The following is a 27,187-nucleotide window of genomic DNA, read 5'->3' as shown; positions in this document are numbered from 1 at the left end:
AGTTAGGCTATTCCCCCTCCGCTTTTCTTACCTTGTATAAAAGCTAAAGGAGACACCCCCAAGCAAACAAGGAGAATTGGATGGGGGAAAGGGGCTGCCGTTGCTTATACCGTGGTCACACACAGTGCTTGATCCCGACCCTGCTGCCAGCCCGACAGCCCACTGAGATCCACGAGCCAGGGGGAATAGTTGTATAATAGGTAAAACTGGACAGGCAGTGGCCACAAAAAGGAAGTGATTTACTGCTGTGTCAGTGATGGTACACTATTTATAACACTTACTATATATTCCTCTAAACATTTATACAATAATATATCATTTCTGCATAGGACATACATTTTAATACTAAATTTGGTTACAAAATATGTTGCCTAGGCAGTTGCAGACTATTTTTCTTCAGTCGGTTGCTTGACATAAATTCCTGTTTATCTGCCAGCAGTGGTCATATGTCAGAAATATATTTGATTTTTAAAGGACAAAAGGTTTTTCCACTTCAAAGACCTGGCTGAATATGTTCACTTAAAATAAAATTAAAAATGTGGCAAAAATGAACATCTTTTTTTGTGAATAGTTGTTCCACTGTTTTGATCATTTTCAGTTGTAGAGTCAAACCCAGCAATTTGAAAGGGTAGTACACAGATTTACATTGAAAGTCTCCTGTGAATATTGCAATCATTAATGTACCAACTTAAAAACTCACCTGGCTGGTATTACTTCGTTGTGTGACAATGAGTAACTTTCCTTCAGTTCACTGGGAAGCATTTTAGCAGATGATAGTACTTTTGCTGGAAGGGAGAATTTTTATTTTTCCATTTTTATCTTAAAAAATGGAACACCTTTGTTTTCAGTTCAAAGATGTGGCACTTGGGCTAGGGTTTGGGTTTGTTATTTAAATACATACCATTAGTGCAGATTCGTACATAGGTAAATACAGATATATATTGTGTGTGTGCGTGATAGGTGTGTGTAATTTGTGAAACCCTCCTCTTCAAGATGTAAACAAAAGGATAAAAACCCATGCAGTTTCCAACTTATCCTGAAAAGCATTGTGTCAATGGGCAGGCATCCAGCAATGGTGTTTGGTTGTTTTCTCAGAGTTAGATGGTTGCCATCTGGCATTGATAGTGAGATGGCATTGTCATCAGTTTCTAGATGCAGGAAAGGAATGAATCCTCATCTGTTTCCTGTGGATAAGCAAGAGGTTGATAATCTAGTAAAATCTTGTTACCTTAAAGAAAGCAGGCTTGGAATTTGTTTACATAATATAGGCCAGCTCTAACTTTTCTGTTGGTGTAGTAAATTTCTTGAGAGAAGGCTGAAGATGTTAAGAAAAACTGCTTTGCAAGAATACCTTAAGAAAGGTATTTTTCAAGAGGTTTATCCTGTCTTTTTCTGTACTACTACTGTAGTCAATTTACTTTTAAAAGGAAAAAAACCCCAAGCATCGCCCCTGGAAAGGAATAAGGTCTTTCAAGCATTCTTTTAATATTTTTAAAGAAGGTTTAGGTTAAGATAAGTATGATCATTGTAGTGTTGTAATCTACATTTAAAACAAAAGGTGCAAAAACTGTACAGCACATCTGTTGAAAAAAATAGTTACAACTTGCTGTGTCTAGAGATGAGGTAATATCATGGATAACTAGTTCAGTTTATTATCTGGGTAGCATTTCTCTTTTGTCTTTTCCTTGTTACTCGTAAATCTTTCAGCTTTTACCATAATCATTTACCATTTTTCCTGTTTCCAGTTTTTTACAAGTTGCTTTGTCTGTGATCACCTCACAGTACAGGTTCTGCTGGACTGAGGAAGTTCAGCTGGCTGAGGCCTTTGCAAAAAGGAAGAAATGGTGGGCAACCTCTTGAACTTAAAAAGGAAAAAAAAATGCTGTTCTCAACTGACCCTTTTGAAACTTTCTCATTTTCCTTGATCCTGGCTGTTGGTTTGTTAGTTTGTTTTGAACATTTAATGATCCAGCTGCCAGCTTTCAGTAACTGAATTGTATCATTATTGGAGAAATCTGGTTGCACTTTATTAGAGAAAACATCACTGTTTATATTGTTGTCCTGTTCCTCCCCTGTAATTTTTCCTATTATTGTTTAGAGTAACACCCAAGTCTCTCTCAGTAATAGCCTTTAAAAGATTTCTGTGTTCAGAATCAACTTCAAGGGAAAAAAAACCAAACAACTGTGGCAAAGCAGGGGGAATCTTTTCATTAAATATTAGGCATGTGGGTTGACTGTATTAATTTTAAATCATTCCTGTAATATTTTCTCCTTTCCTTTGACTCTTCAGATGCTCACATAGTATGCAAATCATTTTACAATGGATACAAAAGAAACATTAAATATATTAAAATCTGCATTTTAATAAAGTTGTCAATGTATAATACATATCCTGCAACTGAGAAAGAATGATAAAAAAGCAATAAAAAGTTAATATAGGCACAGAACCACAGAACTATCTAATAACTTTTAATGTTTTACAGTCTGATAAAAATAAATGTGATCTTGAAGCTGTTGGATACAGGTGTGAGACATATCCTAGTCTGCATTTAATATGTTTTAGCTGTTGAGGAGTAGCAGATCTGCGTTGTTCATATGGATTTGCTGTTTCCTTTGAACTGTAGCGATTAAGCTTGTGGGCATGTTTCTTTCTCATTTCAGATGGAGTGGATGTTGAGGATGACCCCAGCTGCTCATGGCCAGCATCATCACCTTCTAGCAAGGATCAGACTTCCCCGAGCCATGGAGAAGGTTGTGATTTTGGTGAAGAGGAAGGAGGCCCAGGGTTGCCCTATCCATGCCAGTTTTGTGACAAATCGTTCAGCCGCCTCAGCTACTTAAAGCACCATGAGCAAAGTCACAGCGACAAGCTCCCTTTCAAATGCACGTATTGCAGTCGTCTCTTCAAACACAAACGGAGCAGGGACCGCCACATAAAGCTTCATACGGGAGACAAGAAGTATCACTGCAGTGAGTGTGATGCAGCGTTCTCAAGGAGTGATCATCTTAAAATTCACTTAAAGACTCATACGTCCAACAAGCCATATAAGTGTGCCATTTGTAGACGTGGATTCTTGTCTTCTAGTTCGCTGCATGGTCACATGCAGGTTCACGAGAGGAACAAAGATGGCTCTCAGTCCGCTTCCCGGATGGAGGACTGGAAAATGAAAGACACTCAGAAATGCAGTCAGTGCGAAGAAGGCTTTGATTTTCCTGAAGATCTTCAGAAGCACATTGCAGAATGTCACCCCGAGTGTTCCCCTAATGAAGACCGATCTGCTCTTCAGTGTGTTTACTGTCATGAACTCTTTGTAGAAGAAACGTCTCTGGTGAATCACATGGAGCAGGCTCATAATGGTGAGAAGAAGAATTCATGCAGCATTTGCTCTGAGAACTTTCATACTGTGGAGGAGCTGTACAGCCACATGGACAGTCACCAGCAGCCAGAGTCATGCAACCACAGCAACAGCCCATCTTTGGTAACTGTGGGCTACACCTCAGTCTCTAGCACCACTCCAGATTCGAATCTCTCCGTGGATAGTTCGACAATGGTGGAAACAGCTCCTCCTATGCCAAAAGGTCGTGGAAGGAAGCGGGCAGCTCAGCAAGTGCCAGATATCACGGGTCCTTCGAGTAAACAGGCAAAAGTTACCTATAGCTGCATTTATTGCAACAAACAGTTATTTTCCAGCCTTGCAGTTTTGCAGATACACCTGAAAACTATGCATTTAGATAAACCCGAACAAGCCCATATCTGTCAGTATTGTTTGGAGGTATTGCCATCTCTCTACAATCTGAACGAACATCTTAAGCAAGTCCACGAAGCTCCGGACCCAGCACTGATTGTTTCTACCATGCCTGCCATGGTGTACCAGTGCAACTTCTGCTCTGAAGTGTTCAATGACCTCAACACCCTTCAGGAACACATCCGATGTTCTCATGGTTTTGCCAACCCTGCTGCTAAGGACAGTAATGCATTCTTTTGTCCCCATTGCTACATGGGATTTCTTACAGATTCTTCTCTGGAAGAGCATATTAGACAAGTCCATTGTGATCTTAGCAGTTCCCGTTTTGGTTCCCCTGTGCTTGGAACCCCAAAAGATCCAGTGGTGGAAGTGTATTCTTGTTCTTACTGTACAAATTCTCCAATATTTAATAGTGTTCTTAAACTGAACAAGCATATCAAGGAGAACCATAAGAACATTCCTTTGGCACTGAATTACATCCACAATGGAAAAAAGTCCAGAGCCATGAGTCCCTTATCTCCTGTAACCATTGAGCAGACCTCTTTAAAGATGATGCAGGCAGTTGGAGGTGCTCCTCCTCGTCCTGCAGGTGAATATATTTGTAATCAGTGTGGTGCTAAGTATACTTCCTTGGACAGTTTTCAGACTCATTTAAAAACACATCTTGACACTGTCCTGCCAAAACTGACCTGTCCTCAGTGCAACAAGGAATTTCCAAATCAGGAGTCTCTGCTGAAGCATGTTACCATTCATTTCATGATCACCTCAACCTACTACATCTGTGAAAGCTGTGACAAGCAATTCACTTCTGTGGATGACTTGCAGAAACACCTACTGGACATGCATACATTTGTGTTCTTCCGCTGCACCTTGTGCCAAGAGGTTTTTGACTCCAAAGTCTCCATTCAGCTACACTTGGCTGTGAAGCACAGCAACGAAAAGAAGGTATACAGATGTACGTCTTGCAACTGGGATTTCCGCAATGAGACTGACCTACAGCTTCATGTTAAACACAACCACCTGGAGAACCAAGGCAAAGTACACAAGTGCATCTTCTGTGGTGAGTCCTTTGGTACAGAGGTGGAGCTGCAGTGTCACATTACTACCCACAGCAAGAAGTACAACTGCAAGTTCTGCAGCAAAGCTTTCCATGCTATCATCTTGCTGGAAAAGCACTTAAGGGAAAAACATTGTGTTTTTGAAACAAAAACTCCAAACTGTGGAACAAATGGGGCATCTGAGCAGGTTCAGAAAGAGGAAGTGGAACTCCAGACCTTGTTGACAAATAGCCAGGAGTCCCATAACAGCCACGATGGCAGCGAAGAAGATGTGGACACATCCGAGCCTATGTATGGCTGTGACATTTGTGGAGCAGCTTATACCATGGAGACTCTCCTGCAGAATCACCAGCTTCGAGACCACAACATTCGACCTGGAGAAAGTGCCATAGTGAAGAAAAAGGCTGAACTCATTAAAGGGAATTACAAGTGTAATGTGTGTTCTCGAACATTCTTCTCTGAAAATGGGCTCCGAGAACACATGCAGACACACTTGGGGCCAGTGAAACATTATATGTGCCCAATCTGTGGCGAGCGGTTTCCATCTCTTCTGACTCTTACTGAACATAAGGTCACGCATAGTAAGAGCCTGGACACTGGAAACTGCAGGATTTGCAAGATGCCCCTCCAGAGTGAGGAGGAATTTTTAGAGCATTGCCAAATGCACCCTGACTTGAGGAACTCCTTGACGGGGTTCCGCTGTGTGGTGTGCATGCAGACAGTGACCTCCACGCTGGAACTGAAAATCCACGGCACGTTCCACATGCAGAAAACTGGAAACGGTTCTGCCATGCAGTCCACGGGGCGCGCACAGCATCTCCAGAAGCTATACAAGTGTGCTTCTTGCCTGAAGGAATTCCGCTCAAAACAGGATTTAGTGAAACTTGACATCAACGGTCTGCCATATGGTCTGTGTGCTAGCTGTGTTAATCTCAGTAAAAGTGGTAGTCCAAGTGTCAACATCCCTTCAAGCAGTAACAGACAAGGCATGGGCCAAAATGAGAACTTGAGTTCCATTGAGAACAAAAGCAAGGCAGGGGGACTGAAGACTCGATGTTCTAGTTGCAATGTTAAATTTGAATCAGAAAGTGAACTCCAAAACCATATTCAGTCAATCCACAGAGAGCTTGTTCCAGACAGCAACAGTACACAGCTGAAAACACCACAAGTATCTCCAATGCCCAGAATCAGCCCCTCCCAAACTGAAGAGGTAACCCTTTTTTCTTTGCTCTTGACACCTTCCATCCTTTTGGAAAAAATCCCCTTTTCTTCAAGCTGTCTTATCACTTGTCATGAAATGCTTAGGCTGAACCATGTTACATTTCCATCCGTAGCCATTAGCTAGTAATTACTTGCTTCTTGATATGCCTTACATCTTGGATTGAATTGTGCGGAACAGGACTAATTCCAGTCTCCCTAGGATATTGTCTTCTGTATCACTGAGGAGACCTATCTTCATGCCAGCACAGCTGAGATCTGGAATCTTATCCTAGCTCCCTTACGCATTGGAATCCCCAGCTAGGAGTTGTGCTTACGGCAGAGAGCATTAATGACAGAGGAGTAGAATACAGTGAGCCAAAATGCTGCCATAAGGGTGGATTTTTAAAAAATATTTGTGAGCAACAAATTGAGGGGTTTTTTTGTAAATTGTGTTGTAGACATTCATTTTCCCTTCTTATAGCATATTTTGATTAAGTAGAAGTGCAATGCTAGCCTAAGGTAAATTGGGAAATCAGTCCTTTGGATGCAATTCCTTGTGTTTTTCTTTCCATTCCTGATGAAGAACATTTTGATGTCACTGAAACACCTAGTGCCTGATGATTGAAATCTCATTCATGCAGCGTAACTTAGAAAGTAAATATCAAACTCTTGAAAGATCTCATCTGCTTCCTCAGTCACCAGTGACCAAGTAATAACACCTGTATACAGGAAGGTAGGGGGGGTCATGTACTTAGAGAAGGGAATCTGTTTTACCTTCAGAAATGTTATCAATAGAATGACTTAGAGTTAATATTTTAGGCATGGTGTCTTGCATAATGACCCCTTATAGTTCAGGAAGCCTAAAAACACAGCATAAACAAATGCTAAGAAATAATAGCTTTTGCTTCAAGAAAGCTTTTAGCCTGTAATGGTACAAGCATGGTGCAACCCATTGCTGTGAATGGATACCCTGTGGCTAGGAAGCTGCTGCTCTTCCATCACCTTCCTCACTCCCTGTTTGTGAGCCCATCTGTTGGATAAGAAATCCCTCAGTGTGTCATCCAACAGTGTTGTGCAAACTGGAGGGCAGGAGGGAGGCAGAGAGGGAGGAGGGAAGATACACAAGGATATGTGGGCCAAGAGGTAAGTATTTGTGGAGCTACTGAGAACATAGCTGAAGATAAGCTGGGAGAGGACCACTGAGGTAGCACAGGGCCTGGAGTGCCATGAAGAGAGAAGTGGAGCTGGGAGACAAGGGTGAAGTACCAGGCTGGATGCATCCGCCAGGGAAGGGCCGTATGCTTCCGTGACTTCTGCATCTCCAGTTTGCACATTGGGTGGTGGCGGGGGACATCTGGGGAATGGGATGTCATGTGGAATTCATGGAAGGAGCAGGTTGTTAGACTGAGGATCACAGGTCTAAGGAAAACCTTCTTTTCAAAGAAGAGGGAAAAGGAATGGCTCCCATTAGGTGCGGTTCAGGCCATTCATTGATGGTCCTGTAGTACTGCTGCTGAGTGGGAACCACACGATTAACAGCTGCATGTTTTTGATGGATTCAGAGTAATCCTGGTTTCTCTTTCTGTCATCTTTCCCCAAGTGACTACATGAAATCTCGCTTCCCAGGCATGTTGGAAGCCAATTGCTGCTACCTCAAGCACAATCAGAATTGTGTGTGTTAAGACAGTTACCATAATAAGATGTTACCAACTTGTCTTTCTCTTGCTTGTAAGCTAGACAAAAAGAGATTTGGGGGTCCTTTGTGGTAATATAAGGTCAGTTACCTTCAGTGTCATCAGTGAATCTTCTTGTACTTGGATCAGGTATAATCAGAGTTCTTATGTCTTCTTCTCTTTGGCATCATGTTCTTCTTCTTACTCCTTTTGATTTTTTTCTTAGAAATGTATTTAAGATGAAAAAGCCTTTTAAACTACAGCAAGATTTGTGAATAGCATTTGCGTGCTTTCAAATCACCATTTGCCCCCCACCCCCATTCAGAGCATGTAAACTGATTTTTTCAGTGTCTATGGTTCTAGTCTCCACATAAGTAACGTAGACTTTCAGATTCTTTTCTCGTGGGAAGCACAAAGCTATCAAGTTCCTGATAGAGCATTAGTACTTCTGGAAACCATAAATGCATGTTTGTAAAATCCTGAAAGATAATTTATTTTTCTAACAGATATTACTGGTTTCAAATTGTAGTGATGCAAGCATTATAGCAATGAGAATCAAAATTGAAAGTGGTAATACACAAATGTTTAACACCATAGATTGTATGTCCAGGCTGAGGGAAATGAAAACATAAGCATATAACACAAACAGTAAAAACAAATTGGATTTCTAAAATTTGTTATTAGTCAGTGGCTTTGCTACTCCACTGGAAGGATGTTTCTTGAATTGAATGGGATGTTGAAGATGGCTACTAAAACATTCTATTTTGGGGAAATTTTCAACAAAAAAAATCATAACATTAAGGAGTGAAGGTTTCATTTGCATTATTGAGAGTCATGTGGTTTGAGATTTCGACCTCTATATAAAGAACATTTTATTCCTAAGGCAAGAAAAATACGGAGACTAGTTGTCAAACCATTAATAATGCTGAATAGCCTTTGTTACTCAGTAATAGATTACTATAGTAAGAGTACTAGAAAATACCTTTTTAAGATAAACGATAACACTAAAAAAATGTCTCTTCTGGCTTCTTTGGCAAGTATTCTTATGGCTGAACTAGAAAACTTCCCTTTTTAGCCTGTATTCAGTAACATGATAGGGTGCAATTACCTTAACATGGTATAATGTCATCAGCTGAGCTATCACCTGCTGAGATCACCCTGCTTGCTAAGTGAAAGATGTTGACCTGAATCATCTTCACTGAAAGTTACCTTTCAGTTGGGATGGGAAATGATAGGCAGTGCTCATCATCTGTTACAACAATTCAAGCAACAGGTCAGAACTCATTAAGCCCATCATACTGTTGAATCTAGTACCTGTAAGCTATCAAACAGACTTAAACAAGCAGATTGTGGATAGCTGGCTATTGAAAGAGCTCTAAAATTGGTAAATCCATAACTTACTCTTTTTGTTTAATGAGATACTGAATTCAGGTTGTAGATTTCTTGTAAAGATTTTGAGTCATTGCAAGCATGCTGTTAGGCTAGGATAATAATCTTCTGGGTGATAGTTAATGTTTAAAAGTAGAGAACAAGGTCTGACATGTTAGTGAATTGGGAACTAGACATCAGTCCTTCTTCTGTCACTTAGCTGCTTTGTTGACACAGGCAAATCTACCTGAACATCTCTGCTTCATTTTCCTTATTCAGAAAATCAGATTGATAGTTCCTGAAAAGTGTGTTGCCATGCTTAATTGTGATACATTTTTTGTAAAGCACTTGGAAGACGAAAAGCAGCGTTCAAGAAAAACTGTGTGGCCTTGCTTCTCTTTTTCCTCCTTAATATGCTGTCTTGCACCTAATGAGAGAACTCCTGACTCAGCAAAAGGTGTGCCCTCACTTCTTAAGCTTCATGACTTCTGTACATGCAGAATCATACCAGCGCAACTGTACAATAATAGTTATATTGTTAATTGCTTAGCTGGCAGAGGAGGAGGGAATGGACTCCAGCTTACACCAACAGTTTACTGGTAAAACCTATCTTATGGTGGTGTATCTATATGTGCAACTGTGCTGAGTTTCGGGTCCTGTTGGTAACTTCCAGAGTAGATGCTCAGCAAGTGTAATTGCTTCTGTAAGTAGCTTAAGTTATGTATCACTTTGTTCCATGAATGTGAAGCTCCTGTGAATACTGTATTACCTGTGGCAATGCAGACAGTCCTTCATTAATAATATAAGAACACTCAGGGTTTTCTGGTCCTGAGAAGAGAAGGAGCAGTGCAAGTACACTGCCAAATTACTGCAGGAATAAAGATGCTTATTTAGATGTTGCAAAAGACTTGCAGAAACTCATTATAGCAGAGAGTATCAAAATTGCTGGACAAAGGAGAGAACTAGCAACTGTCACACCAGCTGAAGAACAGTGTAAGTGTGAACCTGGGGCTGTTCTGTCCTGTTGCGGTTGTGCAGAGCTGTATGCCAGGATGGGCATGTCACAGCAGGGGACACTGGGCACATCACAGAACCATTCTGGAAGGAGCCATGAAAGTGCAGGCTGACAATGAGCTTGTGGAGACGGGGTCACAAAATTCAGATGCTGCGGAGAGCTGGTGACTCCTTGAAACTCAACTTATCCAACCTCAGATGAATCCAGAAATGGTACCACCCTGGGAGAAAGAATGGAGCTCAGGTAGGTGTAGTGTTTTATCATTACATTTTTTTCTCTTTATTCACGGGCCCTGAATCTACCTTTACTCTCTTACTATTCCTCCCCCCTTCTCAAAATGCTGCCAGACTCACAAAGACAGAAAACAGGAACTGCCTTTTGAAGTAGCTGGTTTGTTTCAACAGCATGCACTGCCAGTCAGAGATAGAAAGAAGAGAGAAAAGACTGTGAGCAACCCAGAAATGTTCCCAGATGCATGCTTTTGGCAGGGCAGGCAATAGCATTTCAGCAGTATAAATCACTGAAATCAATACTCATGCATTTAATTGAAATACATAAAGAAATTAAAATAATCCTCCTCATCAGCAATCCAAGCTGATCATTCTGACTACAGGATTTTTATGAACAAGCACATAAACTTGTAATGTAAACATAAGAAGTAGTGCCTTGGGTTTCCTGTCAGTGAATCCAGGCCCAGAACAAGTGATTTTCATGCTGGATTTTGGATCTGGGGACAGAAAAAGGTAAAGAAGGTTTGTTGCAGGAACAAAGATTTGGCTTTGAAATAGTTTGTGGAACTAACCTGTGGCAAACATATTTTCTGCTTCTGGAGTTTCAGAATGAGCTCACTAAAAATACCATTTTTGTCTTCTTGCATCATTTTGACATTGCTTTCAGGAAAGTGTTATTTAAGATATGACCATATATATTTTTAGGAAGCACTACTCTGTTTTTCTTGCCACAGTAGGCCACTTTCACATTACACTATGCTCTAATTTCTGGTAGTGCCACTGCTGTGAAGTGGCTGACAAGATACAGGCTTAAGCATTTCTCTTCTCTTTGTCTTTGTATTTTCAGTAGTGAGCTATCAGACAGAGTCCTCTCAGAATTTAACAAGGATGGTGTTATTATCCTATTGCTCTAAATCCTACCAAAGTTAAGCAGCAAACTTCCCACCTTCTCACACACACCATGAATTCAGTCTGTGAAAGGAAGGCCATGTGTTGGCTGGGAGCTGCTGGACAGAAACAAGAGGGATAGTAGTAGTGAGTTTTCTTAATTTCCTGTCCACTGATCATTAAAACCTAATGCTGTTTGTCTGTCTTGTTATTTGTCAGGGGCTTCAGATGGGGAATTTGGAGAGGCACCTTCTTCACACCTGTGGAAAACTTTGCACGAGAGGAAGAAAGGATAACATGTTCTCCAAAGTTTTCAAGAGCACCAAACCAAGATTTCCATGAAACAATGCGGGGGCGGGGGGGGGGGGGGGGGGAATGCCTGCTTGAAGAAACGCAGAAGAAGTGGAGGGGGACACAGGAATGTGGATGAAGACCTTAGGCATCTCTAGAGAGGACAAATGTAGATTCAACAAAGCTTTATGAGACAAATCATCCTGAGGTGTATACTCCAACAGGTCAGCTGTGCAGCCCACTGTCCTCATGGGGCTTTCCCTGTACATGTATCTGCTGGCCAAGTGACCAGGGTAACATGCCACAATTTCCCTTCTGCACAGCCCCAGTGGAAAATCAGAATAGTGATGAGTATTTGTATTCTGACTTCAGAATTGTGTAGAAACAACAAGAAATTTCCCCTGTTTTTCTAGCCTGATTTATCTTTAGGATCAAGACATGAGAAATCATGGCATGTCTCTTTTTGTCTGCTGGTTTGCATACCTCTAGAGAGAGTTCTCTAGAGAGTTCTCTCCCCCCTCTTACTTTTGGACTACTCTTGGCCAATTTCAAGAAAAACTTCATAGATGAATAGGAATCTCAAAGCCTATAAAGTTTTTACAACATTTGGGAAGAGAGGTGACCCAGCAGGTGATAGAATCCAGACAGGAAAGAAGCCTTTTAGAGATCCAAACCAGGAAGATGGCTTTAACTGAAGTTCATACCTGGTTTTTATGCAAAAGTCAATCAGTCACAAGAAATGAAGCTATAAGAAACCATGATCTGTTCTTTCTGGTGCTCATAGACCAATTTCTTAAGTGACTGTAAATGTTTTGAGAAGTGTTTTTTACCACTGCTCAATAAAGTTGTTATATGTAATGTGTGTATTATTTGTCTCATACAACAAACATAACACCCGAATTTGTTACTCTGTCATCAGGGAAATAAAATGGCCTAACCATTAATTTAAAATGGATATCTAGCCCCAGTACTGCTTGTTTCATGAAGTTGTACAAAATGCACATAAATGAACCACCTGATATGTAGCATCTTGTTGAAGAGTCCTCTTAGTTGAGGTCCCATATCTCTATGATGGCTGGTAATTGATCTTATGCCTGATTGTTCAAAACCTTTAGGTACTTTTTTCTCTTTCCAAACCCATCTTTCATTTATTCCATTTCCTGCATTGTATTACAAATTATTGTATAAAATATGACCTGTAGTATTTTACACAGTGTATTCTGCTGAATATGACAGCAGAAAGGTGTCTCCTGCTAACATCTGTCCTCGCCATGGGACATTTCAGGACAAGGGGCGGTGGGCACAAACTGACACACAGGAGGTTCTCTCTGAACATCAGGAGACACTTCTGCTGCGAGGGTGACTGAGCACTGGCACAGGTTACCCAGCAAGGTTGTGTATCCTTTTGAGATACTCACTAGCCCTCTGGACACAGTCCAGCTTCAGGTGGCCCTGCTTGAGCAGCAGGGCTGGACCAGAGGACCCCAGAGATTAACCTCAGCCGTTCTGTGGTTTCCACCATCCTTTGGGCCTATCTACCAGATACATGCTGATGTTATCCTGTTCTTCCTTGGTGGATAAACCTTTGTTGCTAGTATATGGCTTTGTAAGTCAGGGAATAAAAGAGTGGGGCCGTTCCTGATACTGAGCATCTCAGTACAGTCCTACCAGTAATAATGTGGAAATCTGGGAAAAAAGCCCCTGCCTGCAGTTTTTATTAGAGGCCTGAATTCGTCAAGATGAAAGCCTCACATGCATTCATTGATCATTCATAATGCCCGTGAAATGCCTCTGAAGAGTGACTTAAAAATACAGCCACTTACAAAATATGGCCACTTAAAAGTCTGTTGCTGCTTGTGTACTCAAAAACAAGGTGAGAGGTAGGAGAGAAGGAGGTATTTGTCCCCTTCGATCATACTTCCACAGTTTTGGTATCATGCGTGGGATGGACTCTGCTGTTCTTTACCTATTATCAGGATTCAACATTCTGTGCAAAAAGGCACACCTAATGATTTTTCATAACTGGAAGGCCACCTTTTCCTCTCTACATTTTCCAGTAGGAAGTGGGGTGGTTCATCAACAAAGAATGATCTGAGACTTGAAGCTTCCAAATTTCCTTTTGTACTTGTTTTCCCACTGCTACAACAGTCCTCTCTGGCTTCTGCTCTGATGGCTGGAATAGGTTCAGTGCCAAACTCTAGGAACATGGCTGTCTGCATACAAAAACCTTGCAACCATCACTGACGGGGGCCAACTTGCAATTGATTCTGTTCTGCTGGTTGGTGCTTCTTTCGTAGGGCTAGTCAGGGAATGTCTGCATCACCTGATTTTCCTGAACTATCATGTCTTAACCAGAGCTTCTCAGTTTTCTTATGCTCCCTGCTTCACAGCTGGTAGTTTGTGTGATCGTGGTTGAGTGGTTGAAGTCCTGCAAACCTAGAAGTGTAACATTCTGCTTCTGAAACAAACTCTGCAATCTCTTTTTTTTCTGATAGGGAAATGGTAGACTGAAGCCCCATGAAAAAAAAAAAAAAACCAAAAAAACCCCAGAGCTTATTACAGGGTGTACCTAAGAGGAACTGCTGGAATTTTAAGAAGTAATGTGAAAGTAAAAGATTATTAAATAGGACAGAGGGAATTCTGGGAAGTTCCCTTAATTCCCTTAGAGGAAAGCAGGTATGTCTTCATAGGAAAAAACAGCTAGACACAAATCATTGTGGATAGCGTTGAAGACTGGGTCAGCGGAGTGCTTGTTTTGCTGGTACACCACTTCCTTGGGCAGCTGTGCTGCCCCAGTGGAGGTTTTTCAACTGGGCACGCAGTCAAGCATCATTGCAATGTCAGCAGCTGTGTGCCAGCTCAGATGCTACCAGTATATTTGTTAACATTGATGTGGCCTAAGAGTATCCATACAGGGTACTACTATAATTACAGCCATACGATTGTAGAACTCTGTGGCATATTCCGTAGTGTAGGCAAGCCTTTGTAAAGCCCCAGTCTTGCCAGTGTTATCGTGTGAAGCCTTCATTTGTGAAGTCCCATTGACTTCCCCAAGTGCAGAGCTAATTGCATGAGAAGGATCTAAGGGGTTTAATCCTTCTCCTGATACTTCAATGAAAATTAATTTCTTATATATTATGTATGAGTAATATATTTCTGTTTGTACATTAATATTAATGTTGCATATTTTTGAGCACAAGTTCTATTCTGTAGGATTAAATTATCTTGTTAAGTAATAGCCCAGAATTCTGCAGGAATAAAGGTTGAGTTGGAAATGGACAATTAAGGGCAGGGGGAGGGTCTTGAGTCACATTTTGGAAAGTGAAATTAATCAGCATTAATTTTCCATAGTGTGGGAGAAAAGTGGTTTTAGCATTTAAGTCAAACAAAATAAGGTACATAAAAAGCCCCTGGTTTTGCCTTTCTGTTAAAATCCAGAGAGCTTTTACAAAATTTGTGATGGAGAAAAGAGACAAAAGAGTATTCTCTTGTGCATACTTGCAAACTATTAATTTTATTGGGCTGCATCTGTTGCTGATTGTTGGTGAAGAAAGTAGTGGCTTTATTGAATGACAGTCTGTCTCAATATGCCTTTTTTAAAACAAAGGAAAAAAAGGAACTTTAAAAAGAAAAAAGTCTTATCAGCTTACTCAGAATATCAGCTTTTTGCATCTCAGACCTGCCAAGTCATGCTCTACTGCCTGTGCTTCGGTGTCACATCATCTGCAAAATTATCAGTGCAGTCTTGGTCATAGTTTCTCGTTAATGTCCACAGCCACACGGCTGCTCTGATGCTGAGATGCTGAATGTTAGGACGCCTCTTGATGGGTTAGTAGCTCTCTGCCTTCAGAGGGTCTCAGATTGGCAGCCTTCTTTAAGTGCAGTGTAAAGAGACAGACAGAGGTGGCAATGCTGACAGAAAGTTCTGTTGTTGAAACAGTCAGCCCCAGGTTCCTGAGCACTGCTCAGTACATACACTTGCAGTGCTCAGAGGCTCAGCCTCACCCAGGATCAGGCCCTAGGATAGAAAGACAGAAAGAAGCATATTTGTTTTTCAGATCCCAAATCAAATTCACAGTACTTAAAGCTGTTTGTACTCATAAACTATGTAAACCTGATACAAAGTAATTGAGAGAAAATAAATATACATCCATGTGCTGCCAGGTTTTAGAGTCACTTTTCTGACAGGTACCTCATTTCAGTACTGAGTTTCAAAGACCTAGGGAGAGTTAAAGGATTAGAGAGTTCAAAGGGAAGAGATGGAATTTTTAAATGTTGCAAGATTTGGTTCTTTCTGTGTGGTGATGTGAGACATTGTGAGCTAATGCACTTCATCAGCCAGGGGGAGGAAAGGTTTGTAACTAAGAGACATTGAAGACAGACTTGATTAAATACAGAATCCAGAACAGAAAGGTGAAAGACAGAACAGCAGACCACGACTTCAGGCAGACTAGAGAAAGAAGGACTGCTGGAATGAACATTTGTATTTCTGACTCAATACATTTTGTGTATTAAAGCAATAAGTAACCATAATGAAAGGAATCAGAAAAAATAATGTTTTTTATCCATTTTTTGTTTTGCTTACCTTATGGGGTTGATAGTAATCATTCTCTAGTCATGTACACTCAGACCCCATTATACTTAAGACCCTGCTAAACAAAAGCAGAACAGAAAAGTCCTCATAAAATCATTATGAACATGTTTTTAAAAGCAATCAGGAAATACTAAGTAAAGGGTGTTGTGTGAGCAATGAGAAGAGTTAGCAATTAGTCAGTACGAAAAATATGCAAGATGACAGTGCCCCATAAGCAAGATAAATAGCTAACTGCAGTGAAACTGGCTAACATATGCTTAGTTTTTTTAAAAGCTTAAGGTTGACAAAATAAGCATCCAGGAAGATAGAAAAGAAATCCTCAATTAAGGTACTGTCAAAAATAATCTGAGGTATGATGAAAAATGGCTAAATGGACAAATAAGCTGGGACCGTGGTTGCTCTTGTGCCTCATGCAGGGCCAAGCACACCGCTAATGCTTAATGAAATAATGATGTAAAAAATCAGCTGGCAGCATTAGGAGTTAGCACTGGCAAGTTGCTCTAGTTAGTGTGCAAGTTTTAACTTGGTTTTCCATATGATTTGTTGGAAGCTATTCACTTTCTCTTGTCAGGTTACCTTTCTGTTGGTTTAACAGGTTGAATTAGCTCCACCCTGGATTTAATGTGAGGAAAACTGTGAGTGAATGATTGGTCTGGGAGAGGGGAATTGGAGGGGGGGGGTGGCATCACAGAACTCTCTTGGCAACAGCAGGTTGTCTCAGCTGTGTCATTGATCCATACCCTCAGTCTGTGCTGAAACTGAGGGGAAAAAAACTTGAAAGTCCCCTTTACTGCTGTGGCAAGGGTAAATAACGTACCTAGGTGTAAACAGGAGGTTATTGGTAGGTTAATGGGTACATGTCAAAGCCATTTTTGGTAGTGCATGCAAGAGAGATGTGAAAGCACTACAGGATAAACTAGGCATGCCTGCAAGCCTGAGAGACTGTAGACACAGTGCATTAGAAGCTATAAGACATATTTTTGGTTATTTCATATAGGGAACAAGTATTCAGTTAAAAGGGGGATACAGGAGATCCAGAAATGGTATATATAATCAAGGAAACCAACCAATACTGTGGAAAAAATGCTTCGTTGTGGATCTTGTGACATATCCTCCCCACAGAGAAGAATGAAGTATGGATCAGGTGTAATATAATGGAATATAGTATACAAAAAGTGACTTACAAACACAGAAAGATATCCATCCCAAAATTCTCAGAGAAAGGAGCTGAAGATAAAAAGAAACACTAAGCAGGTAAATTTACAGTCTTTTAAGAAGAGGTATCAACAGCCTGGGAAAAGGCTACTAAACAGACATTTAACAGGGGACGTAAGGATTATGCATGAAATTACTGGTTTGTGAGCTTGATTTAAAACAGTGAGGAACATGAGAGAAAGGCTAATCAAAGACATGATAGAACAACACCTAGAAAGTTTGGATTTAATGAAGGATAGAAGGCAAAGATTCACAAAGGGAGGATGATGCTTAAAATTTTCTATAAAGAGTATTTTGAGAGAGTAGCCACAAGCGCTGACAGAGAAGCCTATAAACATGATTTACCAGGATTTTAGCAAAGCTTTTGAAACGGTATAGCACAAAAGAATAATCTGTTGCGTGAATAAGTATGGCATAGGGAGAGATACTTTGTTTGATTAAGAAAGAAAAGAAACACTAACTTGTGTATGGAAAGCATAGGAGTCTTGTGAATTGAAGCAGGTTTGGTTGGAGGGGTGTGAATAATGGAAAGCCTTAAGAATCATTATTTGCACCAATGTTGTTGAATTTATGCAGCATATCAGTAGTCTGGAAGGAAGAATAAGTAGTAAGGTGATGAAATTCCCTGATAGTACAAAACTGGGGAAATGTCAGAACAAAATAGGCAGGTGATAAAAATTCTGAATGACTTTGACAAGGAGGTGGAGCATGGGCAGATAAGTAGCATATGCAGTTCATTTTCAAGTAATATAATGAGGCTAGGGAATAGAAAAAGAAGAGTGTATGGATACCTCAGATAATCACAGGGCACAGAAGGCTGTACAGAAGGATGTTCTACATACTTCTGAAGCACTTCTGAATAGAACTGTAAATCCTCAGGTAGAGTGGTTATTAGTTGTTTTACTTTGTTTATAAAAGCAAATAAAATTCTCGACACAGAATTGAAGTACCAATTGAAAGACCATATTCTTGGGCCATTTATAAAAGCAGCAAAGCCTCATTTGACATGATATGGACACTTTGGGCACCTTTATAGAAAGGAAATTCTGAAAACTGTGAAGTGACAAGTGAGGATCAGGACAATAATTAAAGGTCTAGGTGGCATTAATTATTCAAAAGGTTAGAGAGACACATGCATACGCTCTGCATGGATTGAAGGCCCAATCCAAAGCTCATTAAATGTAGTCACTGAGAAGCTTTGCATGCCAGAAGGCTTTAAATTGGTTCTGAAAACAGGAATGCAAGCGAAGAGGAATGCAAGAGGCAACCAGATTGCCCAGTGCTCTTGTGAGACATCTAGTCCAAGCAGTTACTCTTCTACGACACTTTTGAAGGGCCCCAGAAATGACTTGGGCTTCAGATTTACACATGGCACGTAGGAGACAAATTGGCACTTAGGCTCTTGACAGGAGGGGGCTTAGTGAAGGATTGTGGGCTTGTTTATTGAAGAGTTTTTATGAAAAGATGAGGCCACCATAATATAAGAAATAAAAGGAAAAAGTTAAACCACTTTCTTAATCCTATCTTATAATGTATATGTTGCTCTCCTCTGGAACAAATCTGTGGAAGTTTTGCAACAAGGCACAGTTTAGAGTGCAATACAGCTTCTCCAGATACTGTACTGGTCCTGTCTAAGTCCATATTGAAATGCACTGGTAAGGGTCTTTCTTCTGTGGCCCCCTTTGCTGATAAGAAATTACTCTGTAACAAATGCACATGGGTTTGTTTTCGTGCTTGCAGGGCAGGAGGAGAGTGTTGTCATGTTTCTGTCTCGCAAGAGGCTGACAGGCGTACTCTGGCAAATGCAGTGGTGGCAGGTTAGGGTGTAAGTGCCCTCAGCTGTCCACCTTTCATCATTGTGTGGAACTGATATGCCCTGGGCTGTGAGCTGGAGCAGCAAGGCCTGGGTGCCCACTCTGTCCTGCTGAGTCCTTTGTACACACAGGTGACTTGGGCAGAGGGGCAGGGAGCTTAGCCAGGGTTCCTCCCTGCAAACATCTGCAGCAAGGCAAGGATGGCTGTCACAGCCCCACGCTTCTTTCTCTGTGGAGCCATCTTGTATTGCAAAGGGTTGGAGACTCGAGAGAGAGATTCAAACGCCTCCTTGAGTCACAACCCAATTTTTCTTCTGTGCTGTGCTACACAGGTGCTGCAAGGCTTCTTCCCTGACTGTCCAGGCAAGGGGCATGGAGCTGCAATACCCCAGAGCTCATGTCTGTCTTATTCCCGCAAGCTTCCCCTTTGTAGGAACACAGAGTAAGGAGGGGCTGGGTCTCCCCCCGGATCTCACCCCGGTAGGGAATTGGGACCAGCCACGAAGCACATCAGGACCCAGGAGCTCCTGTGAGCAGTTACAAGTCCTGTGGTTCTGACAAAGCTTGTGAGACTTGCAGTTAAAAAGGACTTCCTTAGAATGCGAAACATATGGAAATAAGTATGTGGGTTTTGTTCAACGTGGTGTGAAAATGACTGGGTTTGATCATTTGAAAATCTAAGAGTAAATGGAATTTACTGAGTTTGCTTTTAAAATAAAAACTTAACCATGCACAAGTTTAGAGACTTTGAGATGAGTGTGTGTTGAGCTAATAAAAGTTGATGTCAACATTTTAGAATATGTTTGAAAACAAGAAAGAACTAGTGTTTGATCAAGCAGCAGTCACAAAAACATTCTTCCCTTCATGATAAAAAGAAAACCTCTGTGTGTGATTCTGCAAATATGTCAGATCATTTTCAAGAGGCTAGTAAGTGCTAGTAAATTACTATTTTTTTGTTGTTGTCAAATGACTTTATTTTTTGGCATTAGACTTCAAAAAAACCCCAACCTTTGTATGTGTTGTCATTATGTACATCAGTCATAATTTTGCCGACAATTCTTGACATGCACTCTGCGTTGCTGTGCTAACAAGAGAAAAGACCAGCCATTAAGTTTATGTTTCTTTGTTTTTGAACAAAGTCACATATCAGGAGTAATGGTAGGGGTATGCTAATAAACAATATATAGTGCCAGTCATCAGGGAGTAAGAAATATTTTCTAACTAGTTCTAAAGGGAAACAATGTTTTAAAAAAAAGGAGAGTGATTGTTATTTATGCAATATTGTTGTTCTATATGTCAGCATCAAAAAGCATCTTGTAAAGAGCTTAGCATAATAAATCGTTGATCGTGACTGTCATTATTTAGAGGTCTTTGATAGATCTAGTTGTAGTGCAGTAAGGTTAAATTTACCAACATATAATAGGAAATCCTTAGACTGAATCTGAATTTCTACCAATGTTACCAGTATTGTCACAACAACAAAAAAGAGAAAAAGTGTTGTATCTTTTAAAACAGCAGGCTTTACAAATCGTAACTGTAAAACTAAGTAAGTCAAAGCAGATTTGTTTTCTGGGTGTCCATTGATTTTGTTTGTCTACATAAGGATTTAACTTGGTTACATGTCAGAAATCTAAAGTTGATTTAAATGAAAAAAAGGCAAAAAAGGCTTGTCATTGTTTCGACCGAGAAGCAATGCAACACATTTTGTTACTGTCATCAAGAAAATAAAAATAGTCTCTGTGTATAAGAAGCAATGGGAGATTTGGAAAGAGGAGCCCACAGGAACACTCAATTTCAGAGTTGACTTTGATTAGTCACTAATTTTTCAGTTAACTTGGTAAGACAAAATGACATAGGTTTAAAAAGTCTTTATATTCCTGCCTACAGGCTTGAAGTAGAAAGGTACTTAATGGATGGGCACTTTATCTGTCTGGGATAGGGCATCTAAATTTAGATGCTGATAACAAATCCATCAAGTCTTTAATAATGTTTAGAGTCAGGGAAAAAAAAACAACTTTTTTTTTAAATATAATCATTAATACCAGCTGCATAACATTCTTCAGAAGTTAAATATATAGAAGACAGGCTGTGGTTTTGATGCACATTATCCGGTGAACCCTACTTCTTCCCCAACTAATATGTATGAAATCTGCAATTTACTGCATCTGTACCAGCTTTTTATGACTTTACGTTCTTTAAAAAATATATGTTTTTCTTTTTCTTTTTTTTTCTTTTTGCTGATGTAGGCAAGGTGCCTGTGGCTGTACATAAAGATAGGTGTCTCTTGAGTTACTGCCTTGATGTGGCAATTCAGGGCTTACCTTGCCTTCACTGCATCTTCGAAACAACAGTTGAGCTCTCCAGGACTGTTACCTTAGGACTTGAGTCCTTGATACTACAATTATGCAGTTGAATAATTTTATGAATCTGACTTGTCTCATTAGATGCCTGGATAACTGCAGATTTTAAGTCTTACGATGAAAAACCGAAGTCTTACTTTTGAATATACTCCTAGTTTTCACTTCTAAAGCAATGCTTTCCAATGTCAAATCTCTGGCCAATTCAGGTCAAGAAAAATAATAAAAGAAAATACAGTCACATTCTTAGGATGTTGAAATGTCTTGGACAAGTGATATACCTTGTAGAAAAGTGAAATAGCAAATCTTTTTTGAAAGACACCAAGACAGAAGTGAAAAACTTCTCCTGTGCACCAAAGAGAGCAGAGTAATGCATTTCCTGGTTTATAATGAAATTTGATCTGCATACACCATGATTTTTAAGTAAGTAAGTCAGGCCCAATCTAATGTGGCCAGAAGGATTGGTCTCTGGCTAGTTTCCAGCCAACCTTCCCAGTTTTAGTACAGGCTTGCCAATAGATATTGAAGCAACTGCCCAGATGCAGTAACCAGTTGTCCAGAGTAGCAGGGATTTTTTCATCCTTGAAAGATGGCAACATGATGGGCCATTTAAAATGTATGGTGAGGACAAGATTGAGCAGCCCAGTTGAGAATGAAGGAGAAGCAGATTTCTTGATTTCTGTGTTTTGTTCCTGGCTTCTCCCCAGTTCTGTAGCAGGCCTAATGCATTGGTATAAAATGAAGGATTCACATTGATTTCAGTGTTGTTTGGATCATATCCCACATATCCTCATTGCATTTTGCCTTCCATGAATATAAAGCTGGTGTTTTAGCAATACTGGTCTGTCCATAGAGTTAGGAAGCTGAAAAAAACCAATCTCTATAGAGTTTCAGGAAACTTATATAAAAGGTACTACAGAACTGCAGAGTGTTATTTTTTAATATTAATAATTAAGCCTTAATGAAAACACTGCTGGAGAGCTTTAAATGACCACTTTGAACTCAGTATTTTGAGTTATAATGAAATGGTACCAATTGTATGTTTCAGTAAATTTTATCTACCCTTGTTTCTTTAGAAGAAGACGTACCAGTGCATCAAATGTCAGATGGTTTTCTACAATGAATGGGATATCCAAGTTCATGTTGCAAACCACATGATTGGTAAGTGAAGCACTAAAACTTCTCAAAGACAGATAGCCATTTCTTTTACTCATAATCATCATTGCCTCTGAAATTAAACAGAGTTAAGGAGAAATTAATTGTGCATCCATCAATGATTAACCTAGGCATGATTGATTTTTTTATTCATATTATTAGACTTGATAAAGCATTAGCATATTTTATTTTCTGCAAGGGCTAGTTTAGACTTCTGCAGAGAATTATATATCCACTGCCAGTCAAAACACAGGTGATTAGCAAATTAAACTTCTAATCATTTTTGCATTATTGAAAACAAACTAACAGGAATGGTTAATGAACTGGATGTTAGCTTTCCGTAGAGTTTTAGACACGTTTTAATTTCAGAAGTTATTATGGTAATGACACTACTGTGTACTTCTCAAGCACCTTGGTACCAAAATCAAAACTGGAGAGTTTTTGTCATTAGGAAACATAAATAATTTAAATAGCCATAAAATAGTATTGTTTGTTGTGTTTGGGCAATCTGGAAAAAAAAACTGAGTCTATCTGTATACAATTAAATACTATCATTTATTTTAAAAAGTAAGGAATTGTAGTATTCAGTAATGGAATCTGCTCTTTAAGGTACAAGCATTTTAAAAAATGGTTTAGGATTCCTGACTCCAAGCCTGGCTTGATGTTTACAAGGCTGTTACAGTTGTAAATTGGAATAAAATAAAAGCTGCTTTTTCTTTGATATTCATATTTTCCTATTATTTGCTTATTCCCCTAGGATTACCCATAATGTTTTCAATTTGGTAACCACTCAGTAATAGCACTAAGAGTTCTATCAGCCAATTAAATTTATCAAGCACATCATTTGCCTGCTAATAAGATAACATTGCCAGGGTTGTCTCATTTTGTTTTTAGTCTCTTCCAAATTTCACTTTTCAAGACAGAGATGGATACCATTGATTTTATATTCCTGCTTCCCTTATGCTGTTTTTCTTGCTATAATAATAGAAAAGCATGCAAAGCACAGACCAAACGATATGGTATAGAAGCCAGTGATTACATATCCAACAGAAGAGAATTTGCTGGGTTTTTTCATTTTATAACTTAAAAATACTTAGTTTGATGCTCGTTTTTTTTCTTTCATGGTATCATGCAGATTTCTTCCATAAGCACTAGTAATTTGGCTGCACTGTAAAAGAAAGTTATCTGCCAAAACTTAACAGCCCATTTTTCTGGGTAGTTTATTAATAAGTTTTAATACATTTAGAGCATGAACATTTTGTATACTTTTCATAAAAATGAATAAACGCAAATGACAAGCTGGTTTTGTAAAGAAGCAGAGTGATTTGCCTGTTGGATTAAGCCTTAGTTTTGATATTTTGGGGAGTCTTTGGGGAGGAGATAATTTGAACTGCTTCACAGTATTCAATCTGGGTCAGTAACGTGGAATTTAAGAGCAGGTTATTACCAACAGCAGAACTCACCATGTCTACTGTTTTCTTTGAATCCAGTGTGACAGGGAATATGGACACTGTGGGTAAGGGATGATGCTGGAATGGCAGAATGGTGTGTTTGCTTGCCACCCACTTGTCAAGTGCCTCACATTTTCAGAATAGCCTACTTCTTTCATTAAATACTCAGATTTTCTTTTTTTTATCTCTGTTTTCTGGATGAGTTTTAGTAAAGGATCAGAATGGGAGGAGAGAAAGGAGGAGAGAGTCAGTAAAGCAGGACAAATCCAGTTAGCTAGCTTCAGCCTGCAGATCTGAAAAGACTGAGATTTTCTTAAACGGAGCTATTAACTGCCTATGTTTTATTTCTAAAAGCTGGATGAGGTTGAATGAGAAAGAGAATCTTTTAAAAAATATTTAATTGTTTTGTCTGTGTTGTATCTAATCATGCATGATATTGCTTCATGGCATAACCATAGTGACACAGATTTAAACATGCTTAATATAAAATCTTCCCAGTGAAATAAAGAAGGAGCTTGCAAAACATGCAGGGAGATTTGCCGGTCATGCTTGTGGTAATCTGTGTTCAGTGGAAGATTCTTATCTGCACTGCCAGACTTAACAGTGCAGCTCCTAATGATGTAGCCTCGATTAAGCAAATGCAAGGGGATTTTGTGTTGGGGTGGAGTGAAAGGAATATCAACGTTCCAGAGAGTTTTGAATGTGACCTCGGAATCAAAGCACAGGGAGAAATAATTTCTGATCTCCAATTTTGTTAGCCTTCTCACCACTAATTGGATTTTTCCTTAGCTATCTTTCTAATTTCACTCTCCCTCCTCCCCTTTAATTTATATCATTGCTCATAGGCCTTTTTCCAAGACTGTATTCTGTCTAGAGTGAAGGTTCAAGGGGTGACATCAAGATATTTAAAATTGGCCTTAGTTTATGTGCATCTGTAGGTAGGCTTATAGTATTCATATATTACACAGAAAACATGCATGCAAACACATTTGTGTGAATATATATAATAGATAACCCATATATATACCCACAGATATCTGCATGCATATCCATATGTAGATTGAAAAATATGTTAGATGAAACACTTAAGTGAATATTGAGTTGTTGACACAGCACATTTACCAAACAAAAAAACCTGGTTTCCTAAACACATCGGTCCCTCCCTATTTTACATGTATCTGATAAAATATGTCTTCTTGCCCTGCTTTCCACGCAGGAGGTCAGCAGAACAAGAGGTAGTGTCTTCACTCCCCTGGGGAAGGGAAAGTGAGAAAGCTTCAGGAAGAAAGAGAGAGAAAAAGAAGGACTTTAAATGTGAGGGAGAGGGAAGGCAATCTGGGAAGGCAGGCATTAGAAGTCAAACAGTGTGATAATCCCTAGATCAAATGTAGGGGCAATAAATGCCTTTGCAAACTTCATCACACAGTGTCAGGAACTGTTATTTCCTCTCATAGTAAAACGTTAGCATTATCTGTGTTGCGGTTATTGATGGATGTAGTGTGTTCTTACCTGAAGGACTCCATCATTGTAATTCAGGTAAAAGAGAAAAGGGGAGGCAGCTGAGACATGGGACAAACAAGAAGGTGTAAAGTCATCTGCCAAACTCCACCCAGAAATGGGTGGGAACCACTGATGGAGATACATGCTCAGCCAGCTGAGGGAAACAGTTGCTACTCACCATCATTTTAGCAGTTTGGGAGCCTGGAAAAGTTGATGGTGTCCCATCTAATTACTGTGCCCCTTGAACATGATCCCAGGATGTAAACTGAGTTCATGTTGCTAATATCCACAAAGAGAAGTTGCATTATGGAAGGTCACTGAGGCAAAGATATGTTTATAAAACCCCAGTGTGAAACTTAGACTGTTAAATAAGGCAACTGGAATTACTTTGTTGGCTAAAATAGCTCCACTGAGGGTAGGTATTTTTAGGTTGTATGTATGTGTGTGTTTTTGTCTAATCAAATATAATCTCAACTAGACATTTAGCAGGGGAAGAGGGATTAGAGGCTATGTGAAAAGCCTCTTACTCTTCTTTGTTAGAAGGGTATATAGTGTTTTTACAGATTTTATTATACGTTTCAATCAATTCAACAAGAGGGATTATGCCACCTAATGGAAAATAAAATCTGCAGATGACCCAGTGAAGTGTAACCTTAAGTATCTTTGACAACAGTACAATTTACATTCATTATTATACAAGTTATACATTAAAAAGTTGTCATAGGGATGGCTTTCCTCAGTAACTACATGTTCATTACTTCTAGAACTTCCCATTTTAAAACTGTTCTGCAGCCTTTAATCGACTCTTCCCAGCATCTTTGTGATGGGACAGGGCAATAAGGCTTTTTAATTGAATAGATGAGGACAAAGAGGCGAAGAAGTGGAATTCCTTGCCTGCGTTAAGTGAGTGAAAGTTCAAGAGTGCTGCCTGCCAGATCTGTCCACACATTTCTAGACACCATGCCTCGCCAAGCAACACCCGTGTTTGCTTAAACTACACACTGATTCAGGCTTAGGCTAGGGGATGCCAGTGGACAGAAAGCAAGGCAAACCGTGGGATTTTTTAAATAGGCCCTCTGTTTAGGCATTATTTTGGAGCTAGATGTAAGCATATACTTTTGTTTGGATAATCATGAGGATGATTGCTAAATGAAAACATGTTTGTCAGTGTGTGTATTGAAATTTGTTGGTAAAACAATTTCTCAGCTTTTGAGTGGGAAGGGAGGAAATGTAAACCCAGGCGTGTTTCATATGGGTTTAGGAAGTGCTGGCATAAATTGTAATTCTTCAGCTGCCTTCTTTCTTTTACCTTTCCCTCCGGGTGGAATATGTAGCATTTTTAGCAGCTTGCTTTGAGAAAATTCTATTTCGGGGTGCATGGTGTCTGTGGAAAAGAGGGAGGCTTTCTGGCATCCCTTTGTTTTCATCACATAGTTTACAGTTGGCATTTGACCTGAGAGGGTAGGAAGAGAGTCTGCCATTGTTTGTATTCTGTTTGCTGCACTCCACTGCTCCTCCTATTATTTTCCCTGTTATTTTAAGCAGACAAGCTAAACATTGTTTTTTCTTCCACTGATTCCCTTACATCTGTAGTATCTGATGCAGTTCAGTGTAAATAGACAAAACAGTTGC

At 39.7% G+C, this 27,187-nt stretch overlaps 1 protein-coding gene across 11 annotated transcripts in view; it reads left to right on the top strand.

Annotated features, from left to right (window-relative positions):
* Nucleotides 1–27,187, top strand: part of ZNF521 (zinc finger protein 521) — a 233,201-nt gene that overhangs the window by 90,841 nt on the left and 115,173 nt on the right. For 10 of the 11 annotated variants that reach the window (XM_052787626.1, XM_052787627.1, XM_052787633.1 and 7 more), the window contains 2 exons: nucleotides 2,662–6,014; nucleotides 22,526–22,610. In XM_052787626.1, coding sequence (XP_052643586.1) covers nucleotides 2,662–6,014; nucleotides 22,526–22,610 — 3,438 coding nt within the window. Of the gene's footprint in view, nucleotides 1–2,661; nucleotides 6,015–10,083; nucleotides 10,304–11,397; nucleotides 12,328–22,525; nucleotides 22,611–27,187 lie in introns of those variants that run through there. The other variant, XR_008235250.1, reaches the window with a different exon arrangement.

The sequence above is a fragment of the Harpia harpyja genome, chromosome 5 (genome assembly GCF_026419915.1).
Source record: "Harpia harpyja isolate bHarHar1 chromosome 5, bHarHar1 primary haplotype, whole genome shotgun sequence".
In the NCBI taxonomy this organism is placed as follows: Eukaryota; Metazoa; Chordata; class Aves; order Accipitriformes; family Accipitridae; genus Harpia; species Harpia harpyja.
The sequence above is the reverse complement of the archived record's forward strand: the minus strand, read 5'-3'. Positions and strand labels throughout refer to the sequence as shown.